The following is a 26,483-nucleotide window of genomic DNA, read 5'->3' as shown; positions in this document are numbered from 1 at the left end:
GCTGCAGGAGGTTGGCTGGCTGACCCTACCCCATGATCAGCTGGTTCGCTAGCCGCAGTGGGTGTCATAGATGCTGGTTGTTCTGGTTGGGTCATTATGGTGTTCCGATTGCTGGCTTTTTATATATATAGATGCTTGACAATTTATACTATACTATAAAGTAATGAATCATTTTTTATTCTCTGACTAGACACCAAACATTATAATGTATAAAGAGATGCTAGTTAAAATGTCTCTGCCTTACAGAGTTTTGAGGATAATTTAATTTTTTTGCTAAACTATTTTCTAATTTTTATAATATGACTATACTTTTTTAAGAAGAAAAACAAATTTAAAGAAATAAAGCAAACTTTCTGAGAGATAGAGCATAGCTCACAACCATCTGCCAGTGAATGGTCTAGAGCTGAACAGCTCAGACAGGGCTGATTACATTATTTGTAAGGCCCAGAGCACAGTAAAAATGTGGATCAAATGAAGATATAGCAATTATACATACTAAATACTGCTACTCTTAAAGCCATATATCCAAAATATTTTTCCCCATATAAAAAATTCCTGCTCTATCCAGTTTGGCTCAGTGGATAGAGCATTGGCCTGCAGACTGAAGGGTCCCAGGTTCGACTCCGGTCAAGGGCATGTACCTTGGTCGAGAGCATATCCCCAGTTGTGTGTGTGTGTGGGGGGGGGGTGTGCAGGAGGCAGCTGATCAATGTTTCTGTCTCATCAATGTTTCTAACTCTCTATCCCTCTCCTTTTCTCGCTGTAAAAAATCAATAAAACATATTTATAAAAAAATTCCTTATCACCAAGTCCACAGCCTTGTCACAGCACAGCAATCACCATCTGATTGCTTAATATTTCTGATGCCTAACTTAATCACATCCTTCCTATGTTAGATACATATTAGGCTTCTTTCCCCCACCCAGGTGTTATGTGATAGTGGCACACATCTTTTAGATTAAATCAGCTTTTGTAGTAGTACAAGTTATAATTACATCTTTATTCTATTTTTTAAAAATGTTATCTGATATGCCAACATCCTTATTTACTTTTACAACATTTGACTTTTTTAGCTCCTGGCTTATACTAGCTATAAAGGCATGTTAGAGTAAATTTTCCTTTATGGTCTCATAAATAGCTTCAAGAGATGGCTGCTATAGCAACAGGGCAACTGCAGGCAGGCACCATACAGGATAGAGTGGCTCTATTAATAGTGTGAGTGGGACTGGAATTCATCGCCGCTTCTCTCTTCCTATGATCAGATATGAGAGGAGGAGTTCTTTCCTGACCTAATAACCCCACAGCACATCTTCAGATGAGACCAGTTGTAGGGAATTGACTAAATGGTTTTACCTAATACTGTCATCTTGTGCACTCTGTTGGGTTTCTTTTTTAGGTAGAAAGTGTGATAGTTCTGTTGTAGACATATGTTTTGATATGCTTTATAAAGGCTTATAAATATTCCAGGCCAAAAGCTAAATCTACCCTACTTGTTTATGCCATACAGACTGATGATGTCTGTGTGATGACGGTTCATATGGAAACAAAATACAAACATAGATGTTTCCCAACACAGAAATTCTTAGAAATTCCCATTTATGGAAGACATCACTTAGTAAAATATTAGTTTGTCTTTTTATCTATCTAAACAACTAGTAAAAAATATTGACAATTAAACTATTTGCCACATAAGATTTTATAATTAGTCCCAAAATGGAAAACTTGATAATTCACATTTATTATATCAATCTACATTTATATTCTGGATTTTGTTACATGTCAAAATCATAACTCTTCACAACCTGGCCAAGCAATATTTTATTCTCGGTTCAATGTTTAATTATCCTCTTTCAGGGATCTTTTAGGACTTAGCCTCTTCACATTTAAATCCAGAGAAAGATCTTATTGCACAATTTTAAGAACTGAAATACTTCATTCAACAAATATTTTGGGGGTTCCTACTAAGAGCAACCACCACCACCACCACCACACACAAATAAAACAGAAACCTGTGGAAGGATAAGAAGTGTAGGTCTATGTCTTACAAAGAATGATGTCCCCTTCAAAGATCTTACAATTTGACTGAAGAGGTAGGGGGAAATGTACACATGTAATGTAAAAATAAAGTATGCTTCATAAAGCATTTTAGTAATCGGCACACACAGAAAGTACAATACTTAGGTCAAGGAAAGACTGGATGACCAGATAGCAATGTGTTTTGTATTCTTTCAATTGATTAACTGAAATATAAGAGAAGCTTTTTGAGAAAAGTGCTTTGTGATCCACACCTTAAGTGATAGAAAGGATTTAGAGAGATGGGAAGGACTGGTAGAGCTTCCCAAGTGAGGGAATAATGTGGGAGTGAGGACACAGATTTATAAGGTAGTAATGAGGCAGCTGGCCTGCGGAAGTAAGTTAAGGGTTGAAAGTGGGGAATATTGGAATAAAACTTTGTAAGTGGGTTTCAAAGCTAATCAATTGAGTTTGATTTTTCTGGTTCTATGGCCAGGGCCCAAACACCACTTTCTTCACATCACTCTCCTTTACTTACTTCATCAGGCCAGCTGCCTCATGAATCGGCTGTCCTCGCTGCCACATTATTCCCTTTACCTACGAAACTCTGCCAAGTCCTTTACATCTCTCCAAATCTATAAATCCAACACAATCCCCATTAAAATATCAATGGCATTTTTCAGAACTAGACCAAATAATCCAGTAATTTACATGAAGCCACAAAAGATCCCAAATAGCCACAGCAATCTTGAGAAAGAAGAACAAAGTTGGAGGTATCATGCTACCTGTAGTATATTTGAAACTATACTACAAACTATAGTAATCAAAACAGCATGGTACTGGCATAAAACAGACAGTATATTCAATAAATGGTGTTGAGAAAATTGAACGGATACATGCAACAAATGAAATTAGACCACCTTCTTATACCATGTTAAAAAAAAACAAAAAAACCTCAAAATGGATTATACCAGTAGACCTAAATGTAATACCCGAAACTATAAAATTCCTAGAAGAAAACATTGCTCTTAGTAGTATTTCCCCCCCCTGATATATCGCCTCTGGGCAAGGGAAACTAAAGAAAAAAAAATAAACAAATAGGACTACATCAAACAAAGTTGTTGTTGTTGTTGTTTTACAACAAAGAAAACCATCAACAAAATGAAAAAACAGTGTATTTGAATGAAGAAGATATTCGCCAATGATGCATCCAATAAGGAGTTAGTATCCAAAATTTATATTAAAAAAAAACCTCATACAACTCAGCACCAAAAAACAATCCAATTGAAAAATAGGCAAGAGGATCTAAATTAGGGGTGTCGAACTCGATCAGAGAAGGGGCCAAAATCTAAAATCCAGCCTAAATCGCGGGCCGAATGGTTTACTGAACAGTCATAAACTGTCATTGTGATGGAAACACAGCGGAGTGCAGTGATGACAGCGCGGTGCGGGCCACATTGCAAGGCCTGGCAGGACAGATTTGGCCCACAGGCCTTGTGTTTGACACATGTGATCTAAATAGACACTTTTCCAAAGAGGACATGAAGATGGCCAACAGAAATATGAAAAGATGCTCAATGTCACTAATCATTAGAGAATTGCAAACTAAAATCACAATAAGATATGACATCAACTTTCAGAATGGCTATCATAGATAACAAGCAAATAAACAATTTATCCACAGGCAACAAGTATTGGAGAAGATGTGGAAGAGAGGAGAACCCTCATGCACTGTTAGTAAAATTGCAAATTGGTGCAACCAATTATGTAAAATGATAAGGAGGTTCCTCAAAAATGTAAAATAGAACTACCTTATGACCGAACAATTCCACTTCTGGGTATTTATCTGAAGAAATCCAAAACACTAATTTGAAAAGATAAATGCACTCCTATTTTTATTGTAGAATTATTTACAATAGCCAAGGTATGGAAGCAACCCAAGTGTCCCTTGATAGACAATTAAATAAAGCAGAAATGGCACATACATGCAACGGAATAGTATTTGGCCATAAATCTTATCATTTGCAACAACATGGGTGAACCTATAAAGTATCATGCTAAATGAAATAAGTCAAACAGAGAAAAACAAATGCCATATTATTTCACTTATATGTGGACTCTAAAGAATAAAATACGTGAACAAAACAGAAATAGACTCATAGATACAGAGAGCAAACTGACGGTTACCAGAGGGACAGGGAGTTGGGGGCTGGCTGCAAAGGGTGAAGGGATTAAGAAGTACATATTGATAGTTACTAAATAGTTACAGGAATGTAGAATACAGCATAGGAAATATAGCCAATTATATTGTAATAACTATGCATGGTGCCATATGTAAAGTAATACTGAATGTTAAGTGTAATTAAAACTTTTATTTTGCCTTACCCGGTTTGGCTCAGTGGATAGAGTGTCGGCCTGAGAACTGAAAGGTCCCAGGCTCAATTTCCGTCAAGGGCACATGCCCAGGTTGTGGACTTGACCCCGAGTTGGGGGCTTGCAGGAGGCAGCCGGTCAATGATTCTCTCTCATTATTGATGTTTCTGTCTCTCCCTCTTCTTTCCTCTCTGAAATCAATTTTTAAAATATATTTTTAAAAAACGTGTTTAAGTAAAATAATAATAATAAAAAGAATGTTTACTTTCTCATTTTCTGGGAAGCATGCCAAAAAGACTTTTCCAAGACACATCAACTTCTGGGCAGCCATGTATACCTACGCTGGTTGTGTACTGCACAACCAGCACATTGCACTCAACATGAGTGGAATGAATTGTGCCATGCCTGACCCACAGAGCTCTATGTTGTGGCCAGATAAATTATACCCACTATTTTTTACTTAACAGCACTTGTTGAACCCAGTGTGCAAACAAAGTACACAAACTTTCCTGTAGATAACTGCCATTTTCACACATCGATAATCATATCACAGTTAGCATATCAAACATTTAATGACACAGCAATACTTAGTGGGAAGATGTACTAAAAAGGTAAAAGCAATAAATGAATTAATAAAATTGCTATTTCTAGAAACCAGGAGTCTTTTGAAAAGCAAAGTGTGATGTCAAATGGCATCTAACTCCATGCCAAGCCTGATGGCTGCCACAAGTTGTTTATGCATCATCTCCGGGCGGCTCTTTATCTCTTTAAGACTTGGATTCACAGATGGCATGTGTTTTCTTGAACAGTGTCATTAATTTATTTAACATATGGTTGCTAATTATACGTTCTGAGTGCATCAGCTGTATTAGTTTGCAATGGTCTCTTTGATACAGCATGTGGGAAAGAGGGACTGCGGGCAATACCCTGCAAGACCTGTTCCTCTCTTGGCAGGTTGAAGCAGTCTAAGGCAGTGTTTTTCAACCTTTTTTGGGCAAAGGCACACTTGTTTCATGAAAAAAATCACGAGGCACACCACCATTAGAAAATGTTAAAAAATTTAACTCTGTGCCTATATTGACTATATATAAAGTAATTCTCTTGAATAGGGATCAAATAAACACAAAGAAAGTATTTTATAATTACTTTATTATGAAATATTAAGTAAACAAAATAGTGAAAAATTATAAAATTCTTGTCTTGTCTGCACCTACGGCACACCAGTGTGCCGCGGAACAGCGGTTGAAAAATGCTGGTCTAAGGTACACTGATATACACTTTTTCTGCCCTTTTTAAAATTTACATTTAATTGACATATAATTAATATACATTATGAAGCAATAATTCACAACTAGGGAACATTAGGCAATGGAAGCAAACCTTTTCATTAATCTATGCAGCAATCTGAAATAACTCTGCTCAATGGAAAGAGTAAATTCTGCTATTCAGGAATTATTTATGTCCTAGCTGGTTTGGCTCATGGATAGATCGCCTGCCTGCGGACTAAAGGGTCCTGGTTCGATTCTGACCAAGGGCACATGCCCAGGTTGTGGGCTCCAACCCCACTAGGGTGTGTGCAGAAGGCAGCTGATCAGTATCTCTCATCATTCATATTTCTATCTGTCTCTCCCTCTCTCTTCCTCTCTGAAATCAATAAATTAAAAAAAATTAACAAAAAGAATCATCTTCCACATGCAGCTATGATTCTAGAAGCTCCTAATCTGAATTAGCCAGAGCCTGTAATAATTTCTGCACATGAACCTTACCATCCTAGCCACTAACAGCTGTCTCCACATTTCAGTGACAAACATGGAAAGGACGACAGATCTTCAATCAGTCACAATCGTATCCTTGAGTGACATATCAATAATGAAAGACAAACTTTCTATAATTACCATTAACTACAAAGTTCATAATTTTTTAAAGAAACGTTAATAAGAAGCTAATTTCCAAATTGAGGTTTTTAAATATCCTTTCATTATAATAGCTAACTATTATAATGAAAGCACATTGTAAGTGCTTTCATATTTTTAATTTTATCTTTCCAATAACCTTAAGTTATATTCTTGTGTGTGTTTTACAGATCAGAAAACGAAGAACCAGAGAAGGTTAGTAACGTGTTTGAAGTTACATGTTAGATAAATGGCAGAGATGAAATTGAAGCCTGAAACTAAATCTCATTTACTTTTTTTCTCTACCAAACTGTCTGCCATATGTTGGGTTTTAAACCTTTCATTTTTCTTCCATTTCCACATACTTCTAACTGCAAGAGAAGAATCACATGATGCCCTTGATTAGAATGCAGATTCCTAGGTCTCCATCACTGTGTAGTCTGGGGATGCTGCATAACTAGCATCCCGCATAATTCAGTTGAGATGATCTGACATGTGGAATTAAGCTAAAACCCCCTGAAATGAGAACAAAGAGCTTCCCCCCAGATCTTGCTATAGCAAGAGTCAGTCACCCACATTTGCTCTTGGAAGAGGCTCAGACAGGCATATGAATGGGAAAGCTTTAAGTAAGAGTGATAACAAAGAGGATGGGCCCTGACCGGTTTGGCTCAGTGGATATAGTGTCGGCCTGTGAACTTAAGGGTCCCAGGTTCAATTCCAGTCAGGGGCATGTACCTTGGTTGTGGGCACATCCCCGGTGGGGGGTGTGCAGGAGGCAGCTGATTGATGTTTCTCTTTCATCAATGTTTCTAACTCTCTCTCCCTCTCCCTTCCTCTCTGTAAAAACATCAATAAAACATATATATTTTTAAAAGGTGGAAGGTCTCAGGCCTGCTCTGATTAGAGATTGCTGGCCTGAGCAATCTTGACGGGCTACTAGAAACAGGGCGTATTTTATGTCATTGGTTTAGGGAGTCTATCTGGCTTTCTCTGGTGGAAGTAGGGGTAAAAATAGGGAAGTTGGCAGTCTTCACCAGTCCTGCCTGTTCTGGTCCAACTGCTGCAGAGGTTGTGATTTGGCTTCCTGGACTGCTTATGTGATTCGGAGTTCTGTTGTCCCATACAGTCTGGCCTCTGTCCATTTGTATATTCTGTCTTTCAGGACACACACACACACACACACAGAGAGAGAGAGAGAAAGAGAGAGAGAGAGAGAGAGAGAGAGAGAGAGAGAGAGAGAGAGAGAGGAGAGGAGAGGAGAGGGAGGGAGGGAGGGAGGGAGGGAGGGAGGGAGGGAGGGAGGGAGGGAGAGAGAGAGAGAGAGAGAGAGTGACTGGGTCTCTGGGGTTCCTTTCATCCAAGCCTCCTTCCCCGCTTAAGAAGGCTAGACTCTAATCTCTATGACAGCTGTATTCACCCTTCCACTACCAGCGCCTAGCCCTATCAGGCTCTCAAGAAAACCCTACAAATAAGTGAATGACACATGAAACTATTTGATATCGGCTTTTGTTGGATCAGAAAAGGAACTTTCTGGAGTAGCACATGGACATCCTTACGTGACTGGGCTGGCTATCCCCCGGAAGACTGGTGAGTCCTCTGCTCCAAATAGTGTCACCTGCGCCCTTGGCCCTGGCTGCCCCGAGTCTATGCCAAAGCCCCCGGGTTAATCCCTGGTGCACATCACTCCCAGGGGCTCGCTCACTGCTGAGCGCGGTGTTGGGGGCCGGGAGGCGTTGGTGAGAAAGCCGCAGCTCCTCGTGGATGTTGAAGACAACCTCAGCGCCAGACCTTAGGTTTTGTTGCATTCTCTCCCTTCTCTTCCACCCTGGGTCTGGCGGGAGCTACTGAAGGAGGGGTACAGGCCACCCCCCTCCAGCCCTCCATGTGCTCAGGACTGAGCTCAGTGTGTCCGGAGGGCCATGCTCGGGGGTGCATGTGCTTGAGAGACAAACCCCAGGAGCGGGGAGAGCTCCTGGCCCGCGCGGAGGGCTCAGCCCCGCCGCCGGGGGCTCCCGTGCCCAGGCCCGCGGGGGGCTGATCGGCGGGAGGCGGGAGCAGGCGGGGAGCAGCCGGGGCACCAAAATAGGCGCCGTCCGTGGGCCGGAGCCGCACTGGCGGGCGGCCTCCCCGCGCGCTTCCAAAGATGGTCAGAGGGTCCGGCGGCGCCCCCGCCCCCGCCCGCCGCCAGCCGCGGGCCGCAGTCCCGGCGCCGCCGAGGTAGGTGCGGGGCCGCGCCCGGGGCGGCGGGAGCCGGGAGCGGGGAGCGGGAGGGCGAGGCCGCCGCCCCGGAGCCCGCGCCGCGGCGCCGAGACAAAGGCCGGCGGCGCGGGCCGGGCGGGAGGGGCGCGGGGCCCCCGCACCTGCGGGACCCGGGCTCCGGGTCGAGGGCGGCGGCGGCGGAGGCCCGCGCCGGGCGGGCGGGCGGGGAGCGGGGCGCGGAAACCCCCGGCTCCGCGGGGAGGGCGCGCCGCTCTCCGCCGCCGTCTCCTTCCTTCCTTCCGTCCTCCGGGAGGCTCCGGCTCCCTCTTCCCGGAGCTCTGGCCCCGCATCTTCCCATCGCCCCTCCTCGGCACCTCGAACCTCGAACCGACTGGAGAGCGAACACGGTGGAATGGGGATCAAACCCAGGCCGGCGCCCCTCGGTTGAATGGGGTGACCCCTCGGGCACTTTGTTTGCCAAGAGCGGGATGTCCCTCGGAGCGCCCGCTCGGGACAGATGGAGACTGTGCAATGGGGGTAGAAAAAAATTCCAGTTGCACAGTCTCCATCTGTGCAATTTTTTTTTTTTTTTTCCTAGAAAGGACTATTGAAAAATCCCGGGGCTTCATTTCAGGCTCCGAATTTAAATTGACCACCGTCTCAATGACGAAAAGAGCCCATCCACATCTTGCATTTAGAATGTCGAACTTAGTCTAGTTTTGGATTTTATTTGGCGCCAAGCAATCGTTCTAACGATTGGAATGTGTATTATTGATTATATGCAAAATTGAAAACACGTTGTTTCATATGTATTGCAGCCATGGCTCTAAAAGGACAAGAAGATTACATTTACCTTTTTAAGGATGCAGCGCATCCCGTGGATTTTCTGGATGCATTCAGGACATTTTACGTGGATGGATTATTTACGGATATCACCCTCCAGTGTCCGTCAGGCATCATCTTCCACTGCCACCGAGCTGTTTTAGCGGCTTGCAGCAATTATTTTAAGGCAATGTTCACAGCTGACATGAAAGAAAAGTTTAAAAACAAAATAAAAATCTTTGGCATCCACCATGATATTTTGGAAGGTCTTGTAAATTACGCGTACACTTCTCAGATTGAAATAACCAAGAGAAACGTGCAAAGCCTGCTTGAAGCAGCAGACCTGCTGCAGTTCCTCTCCGTGAAGAAAGCTTGTGAGCAGTTTCTGGTGAGGCACCTGGATATTGATAATTGTATCGGAATGCACTCCTTTGCAGAGTTTCACGTGTGTCCCGAACTAGAGAAGGAATCGCAGAGAATCCTGTGTTCAAGGTTTAAGGAGGTATGGCAACAGGAAGAATTTCTGGAAATCAGCTTTGAAAAGTTGCTTTTTATCTTGTCCAGAAAGAATCTCAGTGTTTGGAAAGAAGAAGCCATCATAGAGCCAGTTATCAAGTGGACTGCTCATGATGTGGAAAACCGAATTGACTGCCTGTATAATCTGCTAAGCTATATCAACATAGACATAGATCCCGTGTATTTGAAAACAGCGTTAGGCCTCCAAAGACGCTGCCTACTCACCGAAAATAAGATACGGTCTCTGATATACAATGCTCTGAGCCCCATGCATAAGGAGATTTCCCAGCGGTCCACAGCCACGATGTACATCATTGGGGGCTATTACTGGCACCCTTTGTCAGAGGTTCACATATGGGACCCCTTGGCAAATGTTTGGATCCAGGGAGCAGAGATGCCAGATTATACTAGGGAGAGCTATGGGGTCACATGTTTGGGACCCAGCGTTTATGTAACGGGGGGTTATAGGACAGATAACATAGAAGCTCTTGACACAGTGTGGATCTATAACAGTGAGAGTGATGAGTGGACGGAAGGGTTGCCCATGCTCAATGCCAGGTATTACCACTGCGCCGTCACCCTGGGTGGCTGTGTCTATGCTCTGGGCGGCTACAGGAAAGGGGCCCCGGCGGAAGAGGCCGAGTTCTATGATCCACTAAAAGAGAAGTGGATTCCCATTGCAAACATGATTAAAGGTAAGTGCAGATTGTGCTTGTTCTGTTATTTTTTTTAGGTGTTTGAGGTTAGGCCCACAGTCTTGCTTCTCTTGCAAATAACTTTGAAGAAGAATTTGCTTTGGAATGCTATCTAGGAACTAGAGTGGATTATACAAATTATGTTGTGCAGAATGTTCCAAGTAAAAGCATAGAATAGCAGTCCCCAACTTGTCTGAGATTTATGATTTTTAGAATGCTCAGGCTAGAAAAGACATCTTTTTTATTAGAAACCAGTATAACTCATTCTTCTGATGCTTCCACCTGTTTTGAGACTAGATCTTGCGCAAGTAGTATTAAGAATTTACATTTAAGGCAAAGGCTAAATAGAGAAAGCAGGGTAGTTTTATTAGTTTGTGCTTATTTATTTATATTGGCTTGCTCTTGAAATTGAACCCTTTTTTATTCTGCTCTTATTTTTTATTTTCTTATTTTTAAATATATTTTTATTGATTTCTGAGAGGAAGGGAGAAAGAGAGAGAGAGAGAGTGAGTCATTGATTAGCTGCCTCCTGCCCACCCCCTACTGGGGATCAAGCTGGCAAAGAGGACACAGTGCCCTGAGTGGGAATGGAACTGGTGACCTTTTGGTACATGGAACAATGCTCAACCCACTAAGCCACACCAGCCAGGGTGATCTTTCATTAAAACTTGAAAGTTTGGTCCCTGAAGGATATAACAAATTACATTCTCTCGAAAACTAGATATAACCTCTGCTTTTTTTTTTTTTTTTTTTTTTTTTTTTTTTTAATGAATGTATGGGGATGACATTGGTTATATATGTATGTTTAGTTTGTTTGTCTGATTTTTTGCTTGATTCCTTCACCTTATTTCATACAGCATCCCCCCCCTAAAAAAAAAATTCCCTCCCTCTGACAGCTGTTAGTCTGTTGCATATATCCATGCGTCTGTTTCTGTTTGTTCCTCAGTTTATTTTGTTCATTAGATCCCACATTATCAGTGAGACCATTTGTCTTTCTTTGACTGGCTTATTTCATTTAGCATTATAATCTTCAGGCTCATTCCCGCTGTCACAAAAGGTAAGACTTTCTTTCTCTTTTGTATGGCCTAATAGTATTCCAGTGTGAAAATGTACCACAGCTTTTGGACACCTGGGCTGTTTCCAGATCTTGGCTATTGTACATAGAGCTGCCTATGTTCTCTCGAATTAGTGTTTCAGGTTTCTTTGGATATATTCCTAGAGGTGGGATCACTGGGTCAAAAGGCAGATCCATTTTTAATTCTTTGAGGAAACTCCATACGGTTTTCCACAGTGGCTGTGCCAGTCTGCATTCCCACTAACAGTGCACGAGGGTTCCCTTTTCTCCACATCCTCTCCAGCACTTCTTTGTTGAGCCTCTGCTTTTTTTGATTCCAGTCTTGTCTCATGGTGTTAAAGAGAGAGGCAGATCCCGCATGTGGCACAGAGAGCCAGGCACGCCGCTGAGTCTCACTGTCCGTCTGATAAACTCTATTTTTTCCGCTGTTTGGTACTAGATTAGCCTTGCTCTCTTTCCCTCCCCCCGGAAAAGATTCCAGTTACACTGGAATCCTAATCACATTATGTTTTGGTGCCGGGGAGTTGCACATAAACAGTTGGTGGTTGGTTACCCAATTTGTGTCATTTTATTCCAAATGTTTCTTCCCAGGCCTCTCTGTTTCTTTTTTTAACACTGGTGAGGGTGTGGGAATCTGACCTGGTATGATCCTTGGAGGACAAGCAGGAAGCCTGAGAGGCAGAGTGGTCTTGTGATCAGGCACTCTGCTTCTGGAATGGAACTGCCTGGGCCCAAATCCCAACCTTCCACGCATTTGCTGGTGAGCTAGGGCAAATTGCCATCTGTACAATGGGAGTGACATGACTTAGTTTAGAGTTTTGAGAGGATTAAATGAACCCAAGCACGGGAAGCACTTAGCAGCATTAGGCATTGTACTCATTAACGTCGTTATAGAAGAACACGACAGCTTCGTTGGGGCAGAATTATTTTTCATATTAAATCCTGACCACTCTCCTTCCCAAAGGTGCAGCAGTGGTGAGTAGGGTGGAAGAAGGTGGCGTAAAGCCCACTGCTATTGCTGCTCTGATTTTTTAAAAATATATATATTTTATTGATTTTGTACCGAGAGAAAGGGAGAGAGATAGTTAGAAACATCGATGCGAGTCATCGATCAGCCGCCTCTTACACCCCCCCCACTGGGGACATGCCCGCAACCAAGGTACATGCCCTTGACCGGAATTGAACCCGGGACCTTTCAGTCCCCAAGCTGACGCTCTATCCATTGAGCCAAACCGGTTTTGGCTACTGCTCTGATTTTTACTCTATTTGAGCATGACACTCACTTACAGATTGTCAGTCCCCTCTCCAAGGTGATTCCAAATATCCTGTCTGACTCCTCGTTTACAAAGGAAATAAGGGCACTGCAAATGTGTTAGCAGCTATTGTAAACCTAGATACATTTCTGCCTGTTTCTTTTCTTATAAGAAAAATGTCTTTTGATTTCAGAGAGAGAAAGGGAGCGGGAGACAGGGATAGAAACATCAATGTTGAGAAAGAATCATTGATCAGCTGCCCCCCATTGGGGATGGAACCTGCATCCCGGCATGTATGTGCTCTGATGGGAACTGAGCCTAGACCTCCTGGTTCATAGGCTGATGCTCAACCACTGAGCCACACCAGCTGGGCTGCCTCTGCTTCTTAATGATAAGGTGCAGTGATTTTGTAGTTTACAGTATATTGCTTTGAGGACAGAAACCTATTACCGTATTTTTCGGACCATAAGACGCTCCGGACCATAAGACGCACCAGTTTTTAGAGAAGGGAAATGAAGAAAAAAAGATTCTGAAACAAATAGTGTCCTAAAATATTTTATGTGCATTAAAACGCAACATCACAGTCATAAACACATGTAATCAACCCTGTAAAGTAAACAGCAGCATTTAGAACCATTTTAGAGCCGGGCAAGCACACAGAGATCACACAGAGCTGGGCAAGTAAAAAAACTTTTTTTTTAAAGTATATGTGTAGGCTATATTTGGACCATAAGACGCAGGGACTTCCCCCCTCCCCACTTCTGGGGGGGAAAAAGTGCGTCTTATGGTCCGAAAAATATGGTACTTTACTGAAATGTTGTTAAAACCTTTGAAGCAACGCTTGCTGAAAATAAAATGCTGCAATGGTGTACCCACCACGAAAGAAAGCTGAACGTGCTTTTGACAGCTTAAGGGGAATGGGAGGCCTTCCTATGCAAAAGTCCTCCTCCCTCGCTTACCAGCTGGGTTTGCAATGTCTAAGTTTTTATGCTTTTAGTTTGAAGGTTTGATTCCTGGTTATCCTTCATCATCGCAGGAAGGGTAACACTTTGTCAGCTATGTGTAGTGTTGGCTAGTTCCGACACTCAGACTCTGCTGAACTTTTAGTTTCCCGTTCTTATGTAGAGAGGATAACGTTTCCCCCTTGTTTATTTTATTTTGTAGTCTTGAGGTGAGCTAGCTTCTTGCCCTGGGAAATTGAGAAGAGTCAAATTTCAAATTAATTTCCTTTTTTTGGTTGAGGGAGGTACGAAGAAGAAATAGATGGCTTTTTAGGAACTCTTAACTTTTACCCCTCATCACAACTGCCCTGCGTATGAACTCACTGTTGGCCCAGCTGCAGTGGCTCAGTGGTTGAACATCAACCCCAGGAATCAAGAGGTCACTGGTTCTACTCCAGGTCAGGGCACATACCGGGTTGCAGGCTCTATCCCCTTTGGGAGGGAAGGGGAATACCGGAGGCAGCTGATCAATGAGGTTTTCTCTCTCATTGATGTTTTTATCCCTCTATCCTTCTACCTTCCTCTCTCTCTGAAAATCAATAAAAGCATGTTAAAGAAATAAACTCACTTCTGTTTTGGAGTAGAAATGAACAAGGAGCCTGAACTGCACCCACCATGAAACATGCTAAATAAAAGTTGGTTGAAAGACTAAGCTGACATTTTGATTAAAATGAACCTCATCATCATTCTTTCTTCTTGTTCCCCTGCTGAAACCATTTTCTCTTTCTCATTTTTCTGTGACATCAGTGTTCCCCAGTTTTCTGAGCTCAGGACCTCAGAATTCATCTAGTCTTCAACTCAGTCAGTCATCAAGGCCCTCCTGTTTTACCTTTGTCTCTTGCCTCTGTGCACCTTCCTCTATGCAGTGGTCGGCAAACTGCAGCTCGCGAGCCACATGCAGCTCTTTGGCCGCTTGAGTGTGGCTCTTCCACAAAATACCACATGTGGGCACACACGTACAGTGCTATTGAAACTTCGTGGCCCATGTGTAGAAGTCTGTTTTCGGCTCTCAAAAGAAATCTCAATCATTGTACTGTTGACATTTGGCTCTGTTGACTAATGAGTTTGCCGACCACTGATCTATAGCATAGTCTATACCAAGGCCACTTCTAACTCAGGCCCTCAACACTTTGCACCTGGACTAATTCTGTCCTTCTATAGACCCTCTTCCTTTGTTTAAAAACTTTTAAAATCCTGTGGAATCACCTTAGCTGGTTTGGCAGAGTGGATAGAACTTGCAGACCAAATGGTCCCGGGTTCGATTCTGGTCAAGGGCATGTACCTTGGTTCCAGACTCCTCCCCAGCCCGGGCCCTGGCCAGGGCTCATGCAGGAGGCAAACAATTGATGTGTTTCTCTCACATCAATGATTCTCTCTGACTTTCACTCTTCCACTCTCCCTAAAAAAAAAAAAAAAAAAAAAAAAAAAAAATCGATGGAAAAATATCCTCGGGTGAGGCTTAACAACAACAGAATCCTGTTGAATCAAGTGTAAATTTTTGAATTAGGCATCACGACTCTTTGCCACGTGGCTCCAACTTACTCTGCCAGCTTTAGTTCTCACAGGTCAACCCCAGGTGTGTCGCTGTCCCTTCCAGGGCGGCAGAGTCAAAACCACTGCCTGAATCTTCCAGGAAGCCTTTGCACTTGCCTTGCCCTCCATAGGGTGACTTCCTGTCTCCTCTGCCTGCCAAAGTCCTACCTACTCAGGCTCAAGTCAGATTTCGCCACCTCCTGCCGTGATTTCCCAAGTCAAAAGTAATGTCTCTTTGTTTTGCACATCCACAGTAGTAGTTCCGTACCCTGTGTTCTTAGGTGTAAATGCCGCACCCTCTTTTAAAAGAGTACAAGGAGCCTTGCTTTTTATTTTTTTAAAAGATTTTTATTGATTTCAGAGAGGAAGGAAGAGGGAGAGGGAGAGGGAGATAGAAACATCGATGATGAAGGAGAATCATTGATCGGCTGCCTCCTGCACGCCCCACCCTGGGGTTCGAGCCTGTAACCCAGCCATGTGCCCTGACCGGGAATCGAACCGTGACCCCCTGGTTCATAGGTCGACGCTCCACCACTGAGCCACACTGTCTGGGCAGGAGCCTTTCTTTTTCATTCTCCGATCCCTCAGAGCACCTAGGGACCGTGCCTTTTATCTGCTGTCCGTAATAACGAAGACAGTACAATAGTCATTGCAAAGCAGAATGAAAGATCAATCTGAAGATGTGATTTTAATTAACACACAGGTGTGGGAAATGCCACTGCCTGTGTCTTACATGAAGTTATCTACGTCATTGGTGGACACTGCGGCTACAGAGGGAGCTGCACCTACGACAAGGTCCAGAGCTACAATTCGGATTTCAACGAGTGGAGCCTCATCACTTCTGGGCCCCATCCAGGTAACAAAATGGCGTATGTGATGACGCAGCCTGTCAGTGTAAGAGACGGCTAAAAATGGGCCGGAAACAGGAAAACGCTAAATTTATAGTAGACTGCACATGGATTTAATTAAAAGGCTCAAAATAGTCATGTGTCCGTGTAACAATAATCCCAATTTAGATTATTCAGATTAGATCATGTGTGCAAATACTTCCCCCGCAACATACATTTTAAGCCTCTGTGATTAAAAGTAGTTTCTTTAAAAAAAAAAATTTCAGCCCTAGCTGGTTTGGCTCAGTGGATAGAGCATCAGCTTGCAAACTGAAGGGTCCCAGTTTGGTTCCGGACAAGAGCACATGTGCGGGTTGCAGGCTCGATCCCCAGTAGGGGGCACGCAGGATGCAGCCAGTCAGTGATTCTCATCATTGATGTGTCCCTCTTTCTCCCTCTAGCTTCCTCTCTGAAATCAATAAAAGTATATTTGGGGGGAAAAATTTTCACTTAGATTCTTTTTTTATTTTCTGTTCCTTATGTGCTTTCTTTCATTTGCATGCCTTATATAAACATAATTTTTATAGACAGATAAAAGGCACTAGTCCATCAAGTAGTTGGGAAGGGTACCTGGTGATTCAGTTCAACAGCAGATGTTTTCTTCTTTTAGAAGCATACTCTTTCTGGGTTTCAATAACTGTTAGGCATTCCCTCCGACAATGTGGAGAGCCTTCTGTTGGCCTTACTTTAACAATTACAAAGGGGCCGGGACCGGTTTGGCTCAGTGGATAGAGCGTCGGCCTGCGGACTGAAAGGTCTCGGGTTCGATTCCAGTCAAGGGCATGTACCTTGGTTGCGGGTACATTCCCAGTAGGGGGTGTGCAAGAGGCAGCTGATCGATGATTCTCTCGCATCGATGTTTCTAACTCTCTATCTCTCTCTCTTCCTCTCTGTGAAAAATAAATAAAAATATATTAAAAAAAAAAAAAAAAAAAAAACAATCACAAGGGGGATATGTTGTCTGCCCACAAGGAATGGCCTGCTTTCTTTGGTGTCTTCTGTTCTCTGACTTGTGTCTTTGAAGAACTTGGGGAAAGCATAAGCTATGTCCTGTTACAATTATGCCTTATGTTTAAGTTTTGCATTAGGAAAGATTAATATCACCAAATCACCATACTACTTTGAATCACTTCCCATATAGCATCAGGCTTCCATGTGAGTTCCTGGGATGCGGTCCGTATTTTCCGGCGTATAAGACGACCCCCCTAATTTTATAGTTAAAACATAGGTTTGGTCCTATATTCGCCGTATAAGACTAACCTCCCACTTCCGAGGCAACACCAGTTCTTTTTTTATTTTTTTATTTTATTTTATTTTAAAAAATATATTTTATTGATTTTGTACAGAGAGGAAGGGAGAGAGATAGAGAGCTAGAAACATCGATGAGAGAGTCATCGACCAGCTGCCTCCTGCACACCCCCCACTGGGGATATGCCCGCAACCAAAGTACATGCCCTTGACCGGAATTGAACCCGGGACCTTTCAGTCCCCAAGCCGACACTCTATCCATTGAGCAAAACCGGTCTCGGCACCAGTTCTTTTTTTAATAGACCGCCTCTCTGACGCTGGCCAACCTGAGCAGGCTTTTTTTCATTTCAAAAGTTGTCTTATACGCCGGAAAATATGGTAACTGAAATTCATAAGCTGGAACCATCTGAGAGGAATAGTAACAGCTAACCTTGAGCACTTTTCATAGGCCAGGTATTAACTAAACACTTTGCGTGTAATATTACCTTAAATTCTAATTACAACCCTGTTAGTAGGCATTGTTTACCCCATTACGTATTTGGAAATGGAAGCTTAGAAGTAGATACGTTGCCAGGGACACAGTTTGGAAGTGATAGATGAGGATTCAGTTCAGACAGATTGCATAAACTGTGCTATACCTACTGAGCAATCCGCTTCTCCTTAAGGGAGCAGGCTGTCCTGCTTTTGACCACTGCAGCTACTAATACCCATAGGTCACATATGTCATTTCACAGTTCAGGTAGAGCACACCTGAATCAGGTGCTACATCTCCGTATATCATGGGCTTTGCATAAGAAGACACTTCAGCTTCACGCTGTCCTGGCTCTGAAGATGTCATTGAATGGAGAGACTGTTTCCTAGTAGCCTATATGTATTATCACAAACTCCCATCACTTTCCATATAACCAATCCTATATTATAAAAAGGTAATATGCAAATTGACCATCACGCAGTCACAAATATGTCAGCACCCACAGTGGGGGCAGGGCCAGCTGCTCTGCATGCCTGCCATCGGAGTCCCCTCAGCCCCGCTGGAGGCCTTGGGTCCTCCTGCACCCCCCAATGACTGACAGCTCGCCAAGGCTCCTCCAGAGAGCTGCCCATCCTTCTCTTCCTGCCTCCCCTGAAGCTGAAGCCTCACTGTGGTGTCCAACAAATTGGAAGTTATAACTCATGTCGTTGAGAGTACCCTCCATTCCTCAGCCAGGGACAGCCGCTCTGCGCACCTGCCACATCCCCTCAGCCCCGCCGGGGGCCTTGGGTCCTTCTGCACCCTCCACTGACTGAGGCTCAGGCAAGGAGGGCCGGCTGAGATACAGGCAAGCCTTGGATGGTGGCTGTCCAACTGCCCAGAGCTGGTCCGAGGTGCAGGCAAGCCTCAGATGGCAGCTTCCAAGCCACCCAGGGCCGTCTGAGGCTCAGGTAACCAGGGCTGGCTGAGGTTTGCACTGCTGGCAGTGGCAGCAGCAGAAGTGTGATGAGGGTGTCACCTTCTGATCACCAGGTCGCCTCCCACCCCTGAGGGCTCCCGGACTGTGAGAGGGGGCAGGCTAGGCTGAGAGACCCCCCTCCAGTGCATGAATTTTCATGCACTAGGCCTCTAGTGAAGTTATAATGGAAAATAATAATAGCTCATATTGAGTAATAGCTAATATTTATTCAGTATGAATGTGCCAGGCACAAACTATTCCAATAGTTTTACATGTATCCATCCATGTAAACTTTACCACAATCTTGTGAGCTAGTTGCTATTATTATCTCTGTTTTCTAAGGCACACAGTAAATAAATTGCCCAAGGTCAGCCAGCTAATGCTTGTTAGAGATGAGGTTTTAATCCAGGCAATCTGCCTGGGAACACCATGCTCTTCACAACTACCCTGTTATCTCATTTGATCCTCCTGTTAACCTTATGAGTTAGCTATTACTCGCGAGTTAGCTTTACAAAGAAAATCCAACATATGAAACGTCAGATTAACAAACTAGAGGATAGTTATTTACATTATAAATAATACATATTTCATAAAGGGGTTCTTTGAAAAATAAATATCTTGTAGCATGTTCTAATTACATATAACTTGCTCACTGCTTGAAAAAGTCTAAAAGTCAGTGAGACTTAAGCCAAGGTGTGAAAAGCCATGACAAATTGAAAAATCGATTAGAAATAAACATTAAATTACAGTATAAATCAGGGGGAATTTATAATCCAATTTGAAAAATTTTGATTTACATTGGACTTTGGATAGCTCTCCATTCCATAGAGGATATAAGCCTCATCTAAAGGCAACAACCACTACTTGGCCACAGTGATTGCTGTCCGGAAGGAATATGAGTCAGGAAAATTTAAAAATGGAGAACTGTCAGAGGTGTCAGAGCAAGAGAATGAGATGTGATGAGTTCTAATTTTAAGAGGGCTCCTTTTAGAATAGATTGGGAGGAAGGCAACAGTGAAGCCTACTAAACTCTTGGTAATAAACCAGGTAGGAAAAGCTGAAAGTCTGAAGTGGTGGAGTAGGAAATGAGCAGCTATGAGGAATGTTTCAGATTCGACATTGCTTGAATTGGTAGTGATTGCTGTCTTGACTGATTAGATACAGGAAAAGAGGGAGAGAAAGTAGTTGACAGTCATTCCAGGGTCTCTGGCTGGTTGACTAGGAGGATGGAGAGGATTGAAGGAACAGCCAATAGGAAGGGAGAAGTGGAGAGATAATGAGCTCAGTTTTGTAGTTGAATGTGAAAAATGAGTTGGATAACCAGCGGAGCTGTGCAGAAAGCAATAGGAATTTCGGTTCTGCAACTCAGGAGAAAGAATGCAGCTAAATATAGATCTGGGAGTTGTTTACTTAGAGGTGATGGGGATGAGTGAGATGTCTTGAGAGGGTGGGACCAACAGTACAGCTATGGGCACAACCTTGGGAAACAGCATTAGTTAAGTGATGAGGTGAGGAAGAAGAGTGTATGAAGAACAGTGAAGCAGCTGTAAGTGATAAAGGATAAAAACCTGTGGGTGGCTGTGTCGTGTGGGAAGAGAGCTCTCTCCTGGCTCTCCAGAGTAACAGCTTAAGCTCTTGGTTCTTACTTTCCAATAAAATAGGACGTTATATTAGGAAAGCTTTATAGGTCTTTTTAGTCAGAAGCGTGATTGCTGTCTTGACTGATTAGATACAGAAAATTAGGGAGAGAAAGGAGTTGACAGTTATTCCAGGGTCAATGTCAAATGTATAACATTCCTCACATCCGCTTAGGGGGAAAAAAAATTGAAATAATTTCAATGACTATTTCATACATGAAAATATGTGGTTGTCTCAGAATCCTGCATGGATTTTTTCATTTCACTCATGTAATCCCTAATGCAGACTGCCATGAATTTGTTGTGAATATTTGTGTGTAAACTCAGGGCTGTGACAAATGGCACTATTCCCATGCGTGGTTTGAAATGGTTCGTTTATTCATGTGTCTCACAGATATTTGCTGAGTGCTAAGAGCACAGTGAGCTAGATTCAGCCACTCTAGGCCACTTCTTAGAGTGACCAAGGAGAAACAAGGCAGTTACAGCTGAAGAGGAAAGAGTTTCCATCAGTGTGATAGAACTTTATGTTGTATTTGGGTAATGGGGAAAATGATCAGGAATCATTTTATTTTATTTATTTTTTTAACCATCACCCAGGGATTTTTTTCCATTGTTTTTGAGAGAGAGTGGGAAAGAGAGGGCCTCGGCCTGTAACCGAGGAACATGCTCTTGACCAGAATAGAAACCGGGACCCTTGGGTCCAAAGGATGATTCTGTCCACTGAGCCAAACCAGCGAGGGCAGGAATCACTTTATTTTAAATATATTTATTGCTACAGGAAGACTGAGATATCTTTCTTTACTTTTTAAAACATATTTTTATTGATTTCAGAGAGGCAGGGAGAGGGAGACAGAGACAGAAACATCAATGATGAGAGAACATTGATTGGCTGCCCCCTGCATGACCCACACCGGATGGAGCCTGAAACCAGGAATGTGCCCTGACCAGGAATTGAACTGTGACCTCCTGGTTCATAGGTCGATGCGCAACCACTGAGCCATGCCAGCTGGGCAAGATATCTCTCTTAATATTCAAATCACAAATTGAGGGTTTTTTTTGGTAAACTTTGAATAATTTAAGAAAAGCCTCGTGAGCTCATTGTTGAATCACTTACATCAACTCATAAAATTTTTGCATCATCATGAATTTCCACAGTAACCATTGAATGGAATGATTCATGTCCTCCTAAATAATAAAAGGCTAATATGGAAATTGTTCCCTTCTGGAGTTTGAGCAGGAGACCAGGAGTTCAATCACTCACTATGACGCACAATGACCACTAGGGGGCAGTGAGGAGCATGGTGGGCGACCAGCGGTGACAGTGGGCACTGTGGAAGTGAGGAAAGGGGGAGGTGGGGAGGCAGGGAACCTGATTGGCCCTGATTGCTAGCCAGGCCTAGGGACCCTACCTATGCACGAATTTCAGGCACTGGGCCTCTAGTAATTTATAATTTCACAGATATTTTAAACAACTAAATCCAATAAAAATTCTATGTGTATATAACTGGAAAGGAACAAATGGGTTTTTCAGAGGTAGGAGAATTCTTATTTTCTTGTCAGAAACTTGACAACAACAGAATGTGGACTCAAAGCAAAAATGCCCATCTTCTGAGTCTTCTTTAGCATTTAAAACCTAGATAGCAAGAACTTAACTGATAAGAATTTGTCTTCCATTCTTAATGGGGAAATCACATTAAAAAAATTTTTTTTTAAATATATATTTATTGACTTTTTTACAGAGAGGAAGAGAGAGGGATAGAGAATCAGAAACATCGATGAGAAAGAATCATTAATCAGCTGCCTCTTGCACACCTACTGGGGATGTGTCCACAACCAAGGTACATGCCCTTGACCGGAATCGAACCCAATAAATATTTGTTGGATCAATGGATAAATTGTACCTTTTACCCTTTGTGCCCAAATATGTCCTCTCGTGATTTTGTGAAAGAAAAGCTTTATAAGACTCTCTTCAGAAAGAGAAAATATTGAGATAAAAAATGTGATTTCCTTGCCGAAATCGGTTTGGCTCAGTGGATAGAGCATCGGCCTGCCGACTGAAGGGTCCCAGATTCAATTCCAATCAAGGGCATGTACATTGGTTGTGGGCACATTCCCAGTAAGAGGTGTGCAGGAGGCAGCTTGTTGATGTTTCTCTCTCATAGATGTTTCTAGTCTCTATCCCTTTCCTTTCCTCTCTGTAAAAAATCAATAAAATATATTTTAAAAATTTCTTTATTGGCCACAACTGGTTTGGCTCAGTGAATAGAGCATTGGTCTGCGGACTGAAAGGTCCTAGGTTCGATTCCGGACAATGGCATGTACATTGGTTGTGGGCACATCCCCAATAGGGGGTGTGCAAGAGGCAGCTGGTCAATGTTTCTCTCTCATCGATGTTTCTAGTTCTCTATCCTTCTCCCTTCCTCTCTGTAAAAAAATCAATAAAATATATATTTTTTAAAAATTTCTTTATTGATTAAGGCATTACATATGAGTCCTTATCCCTCCATTACCCACTCATACCCTCACCCTCCCTGTTGTCTGTGACAACTGGTTAGGCTTAAATGCATGCATACAAGTCCTTTGGTTGATCTCTTCCCCTTACCACCACCCTCCCCTACCTTCCCTCTGAGGTTTGACAGTCTGATCGATGTTTCTCTTTCTCTGGATCTGTTTTTGTTCATTATAGTCCATAAATAAGTGATATTTATCTTTCTCTGCCTTAACTTAACCAGCACTGTGAGACTTGACAAGCAACGTAATCTGTGTGGCAGCTATGGCAACAGATACTACAGATTGCCTGCCACAGGTTACAGGGATGGCAGCTGAGACCTGAAGGAACTTACACCAGTTATGTAGAATGTCTTCATGTCACAGAGGGACTCTGCACATAGGTGTAGGATAAACTGTGTCTGTGCTGCAAAATTCCCAGAAGGTAGCGGTCTGAGAATAATTTCTTCCCTGGCATCCTGCAAAGGCAGTGAAGATGGCCTGAGAGAGCATGGCAGGTGAAAGGGAATGAATTCCATGACTCAGTGTTGTGGTAGCGTGAGCTGGAGTCAAAATGTCACAACTACTCTATGGTTGTACGCATAATTATAAAGGATCATTACATCACCACCCTGAGGTATCTCTTTTGTTTGTTATCCTAATAAAAATTTGCTTTCTTCTTTTTAATAGAATATGGATTGTGTTCAGTTCCATTTGAAAGTAAGCTCTATCTAGTTGGCGGACAAACGACAATCACGGAATGCTATGACCCTGAACAAAATGAGTGGCGAGAGATCGCTCCTATGATGGAAAGAAGGATGGAGTGTGGTGCTGTCATCATGAATGGATGTATCTATGTCACTGGGGGATATTCCTACTCAAAGGGAACGTATCTTCAGAGCATTGAAAAGTACGATCCGGACCTTAATAAGTGGGAAATTGTGGGTAATCTTCCAAGTGCCATGCGATCCCATGGATGTGTTTGTGTGTATAATGTCTGATTGGATTTGTAGAAATGACCAAGTAATCACTGTTTTGGGGGGTAGCAAAAAAAAAAAAAAAAATGCAGAGTTTGGAGTTCCTTGTTTGTTGTTGTGGCCTGGCACATAGTAGGTAAATTTTCATTTCCAACACCAAGCCTATACCCCAACCTAGTGATGAATGATCAACAGAAATCTAATGTATATTTGCAGTTGGAGCAATGGGGTTAGCATCTATAATATCTAATTTTCAAAGGCGGGATGGAATATTGGACACTTGGTAAAAGGGGGAAATGCCTTTGTAGTAAATTTTTTCTCCTGGTAGCATGGACACTGGGTGCAGGACAGAATCATTCTTTGGAATGAAATGTCTCTTATGACCCTCTAATGTAATTGACAGTGTACACTAAGGTTTTATTTCAGTAGTAGGGAATTTGAAATTTAAGGAGGAAATCTTCTCTACCTCTACAAAATCAACACTTTACAAAAGTATTTTTTTTAATCACCTTTAGAATTATTTAGAATGTGGTCTTACTTTAAGTTTAGTTTTTTTTCCTTTGTTGTGTGTATAACTCATTGTTATTCTTTATTTACTGACTAGCATATATACAAGATACTGTACAAAAGATAATTACTGTGGAGAGTTTACAAACTAAATTTAAAAGAATGGCAAATCTGAGAAATTGCAAAGAAAATAGTCAAACATTTGCTGATGGTAAGAACTGTTTTTAATATTCAGCTTTGATATGAATCACTAGATTAGGTATCTTTTGTTTAAGCATGTTAGAAAATCCTCTTTATTTTTAAGTACAGATACGTCTGCATGTAAAATTGAATTTTAGAGCCAGAAAGCATGCAGAACAGTTGTGATACAGTAGAAAATACCTTGATGAGAAGTTTGCATCCATTTCCCATTTCTGCCACTAACTAGAACCTCTGCTCAATTAGAGGTTCCCAACCCACGCACACTGGCACTTTGGTCATACGTGTGCCTAGATATGGATCCTCATAGCCCTTGGGGCAGCCATAAGTGGCCTGGGTGGCTGCAATTTCTGGGCCAGCAACACTTTTGTCCATTTTCTATAACTGTCCATGTGTGCTATAACTTGAGAAAGGTTGGGAAACATTGCTTAAATTAACTCATCTAAACTTTTAGTAATCTGTTAGACCATCTATCCACACCCTTCATTTTTTAAAAAAAGAAACAGTTATTTTTAATTTTAAATACAGAAGTTTAAAATTACTTAACACTCCCTTTTTTTTTTATTTTAGAAGAATCTGTTTAAATGCATTTATTTTAGATGGCATTTAAATAGATATAATGCCCTAGCCGGTTTGGCTCAGTGGATAGAGCATTGGCCTCTGGACTGAAGGGCCCCAGGTTTGATTCCGCCTAAGGGCGCATGCCCAATTTGCAGGCTCGATTCCCAGTAGGGGATGTGCAGGAGGCAGCCAATCATGATTCTCTCTCATCATTGATGTTTCTCTCTCTCTCTCTCTCTCTCTCTCTCTCTCTCTCTCTCTCTCTCTCTCCCTCTCCCTCTCCCTCTCCCTCTCCCTCTCCCTCTCTCTCTCTTTCTCTCAAATCAATAAAGAAATATATTTAATAAATAAAATAGATTCAACCCTTTTGGATTGCAACCTGGTACTACATAGAAAGAACCATAAGAATAATATAAAAACAAAACAGAAAAATGCAAATGCATGGAGATGTTTATGTTTGTATTACTTATAATAGCAAAAAATTGGAAATAATCTACATGTTAAAGAAGAAAATGGGCCAATAAAAACAGTGAAATGTTATACTGCTATTAAAGTAACTATTTGGGAGACTGTAGAAATATGGATGTGTCTATAAAATAGTAAAGTAAGCACAGTGTAAAATAGTATGCACACTATGATTGTGATTTTGTAAAATCTTTATGCATGTGGAAGGTAATTTGCAAAACTGAAATTCATTGTGTTAGTGTAGGGTGATATGGAATGATTTTTAATTTATTTAAATGTCGTTCTTTAATATGACTTTGTATTTTCAATAAAAATAAATAAAGCACTATATGTGGTAAACTGCTTGAATTTGGGCCAGTTGAGTTGAAGGATGGTCTGAATTATAGACTTTTTCAGTCTGTTAACTGAATTACAGACTATTTTATTGCCCTCAAGAACATTTAGCAGTTAATGCCGGACCAATACCTTGCCTAGTCATGCTTAGAGTTCTATTTTATGGAATAGATGCGAACAGTTGCACTCACTTTTCCCTCTTTTTATTTATTTATTTTAAATAACATTTTTTAAAAATAAATAATATATTTTTCATTGTTTTTAGAGAGAAAGGAAGGGAGAGGGAAAGAGAAACATCAATTGGCTTTCTCTTGCACGCCCCCTACTGGGGATCCAGCCCACTACTGGGATATGTGCCCCCACTAAAATCTAACCAGTGAC

The 26,483-nt window shown here is 42.1% G+C and overlaps 1 protein-coding gene across 4 annotated transcripts; it reads left to right on the top strand.

The window, feature by feature from the left end:
- Positions 1-8,308: 8,308 nt before the first annotated feature.
- On the top strand, positions 8,309-26,097 carry KLHL23 (kelch like family member 23). Of its 4 annotated transcripts, none has more exons than XM_045575432.1 (4): positions 8,309-8,495; positions 9,296-10,510; positions 16,076-16,228; positions 23,752-26,097. In XM_045575432.1, exons 2-4 carry the CDS (start codon positions 9,298-9,300, stop codon positions 24,060-24,062), a joined length of 1,677 nt encoding a protein of 558 aa, XP_045431388.1. In that variant the 5' UTR covers positions 8,309-8,495; positions 9,296-9,297; the 3' UTR covers positions 24,063-26,097. The 4 variants fall into 4 exon arrangements, with proteins under 4 accessions (XP_045431388.1, XP_036277555.1, XP_045431389.1 ...); XM_036421662.2 differs by having other exon boundaries at positions 8,309-8,499; XM_036421661.2 differs by lacking the exon at positions 8,309-8,495 and adding an exon at positions 8,839-9,014.
- The last annotated feature ends 386 nt before the right edge of the window (positions 26,098-26,483 follow it).

The sequence above is a fragment of the Pipistrellus kuhlii genome, unplaced genomic scaffold (assembly GCF_014108245.1).
Source record: "Pipistrellus kuhlii isolate mPipKuh1 unplaced genomic scaffold, mPipKuh1.p scaffold_m20_p_7, whole genome shotgun sequence".
Lineage (NCBI taxonomy): Eukaryota > Metazoa > Chordata > Mammalia > Chiroptera > Vespertilionidae > Pipistrellus > Pipistrellus kuhlii.
The sequence above is the reverse complement of the archived record's forward strand: the minus strand, read 5'-3'. Positions and strand labels throughout refer to the sequence as shown.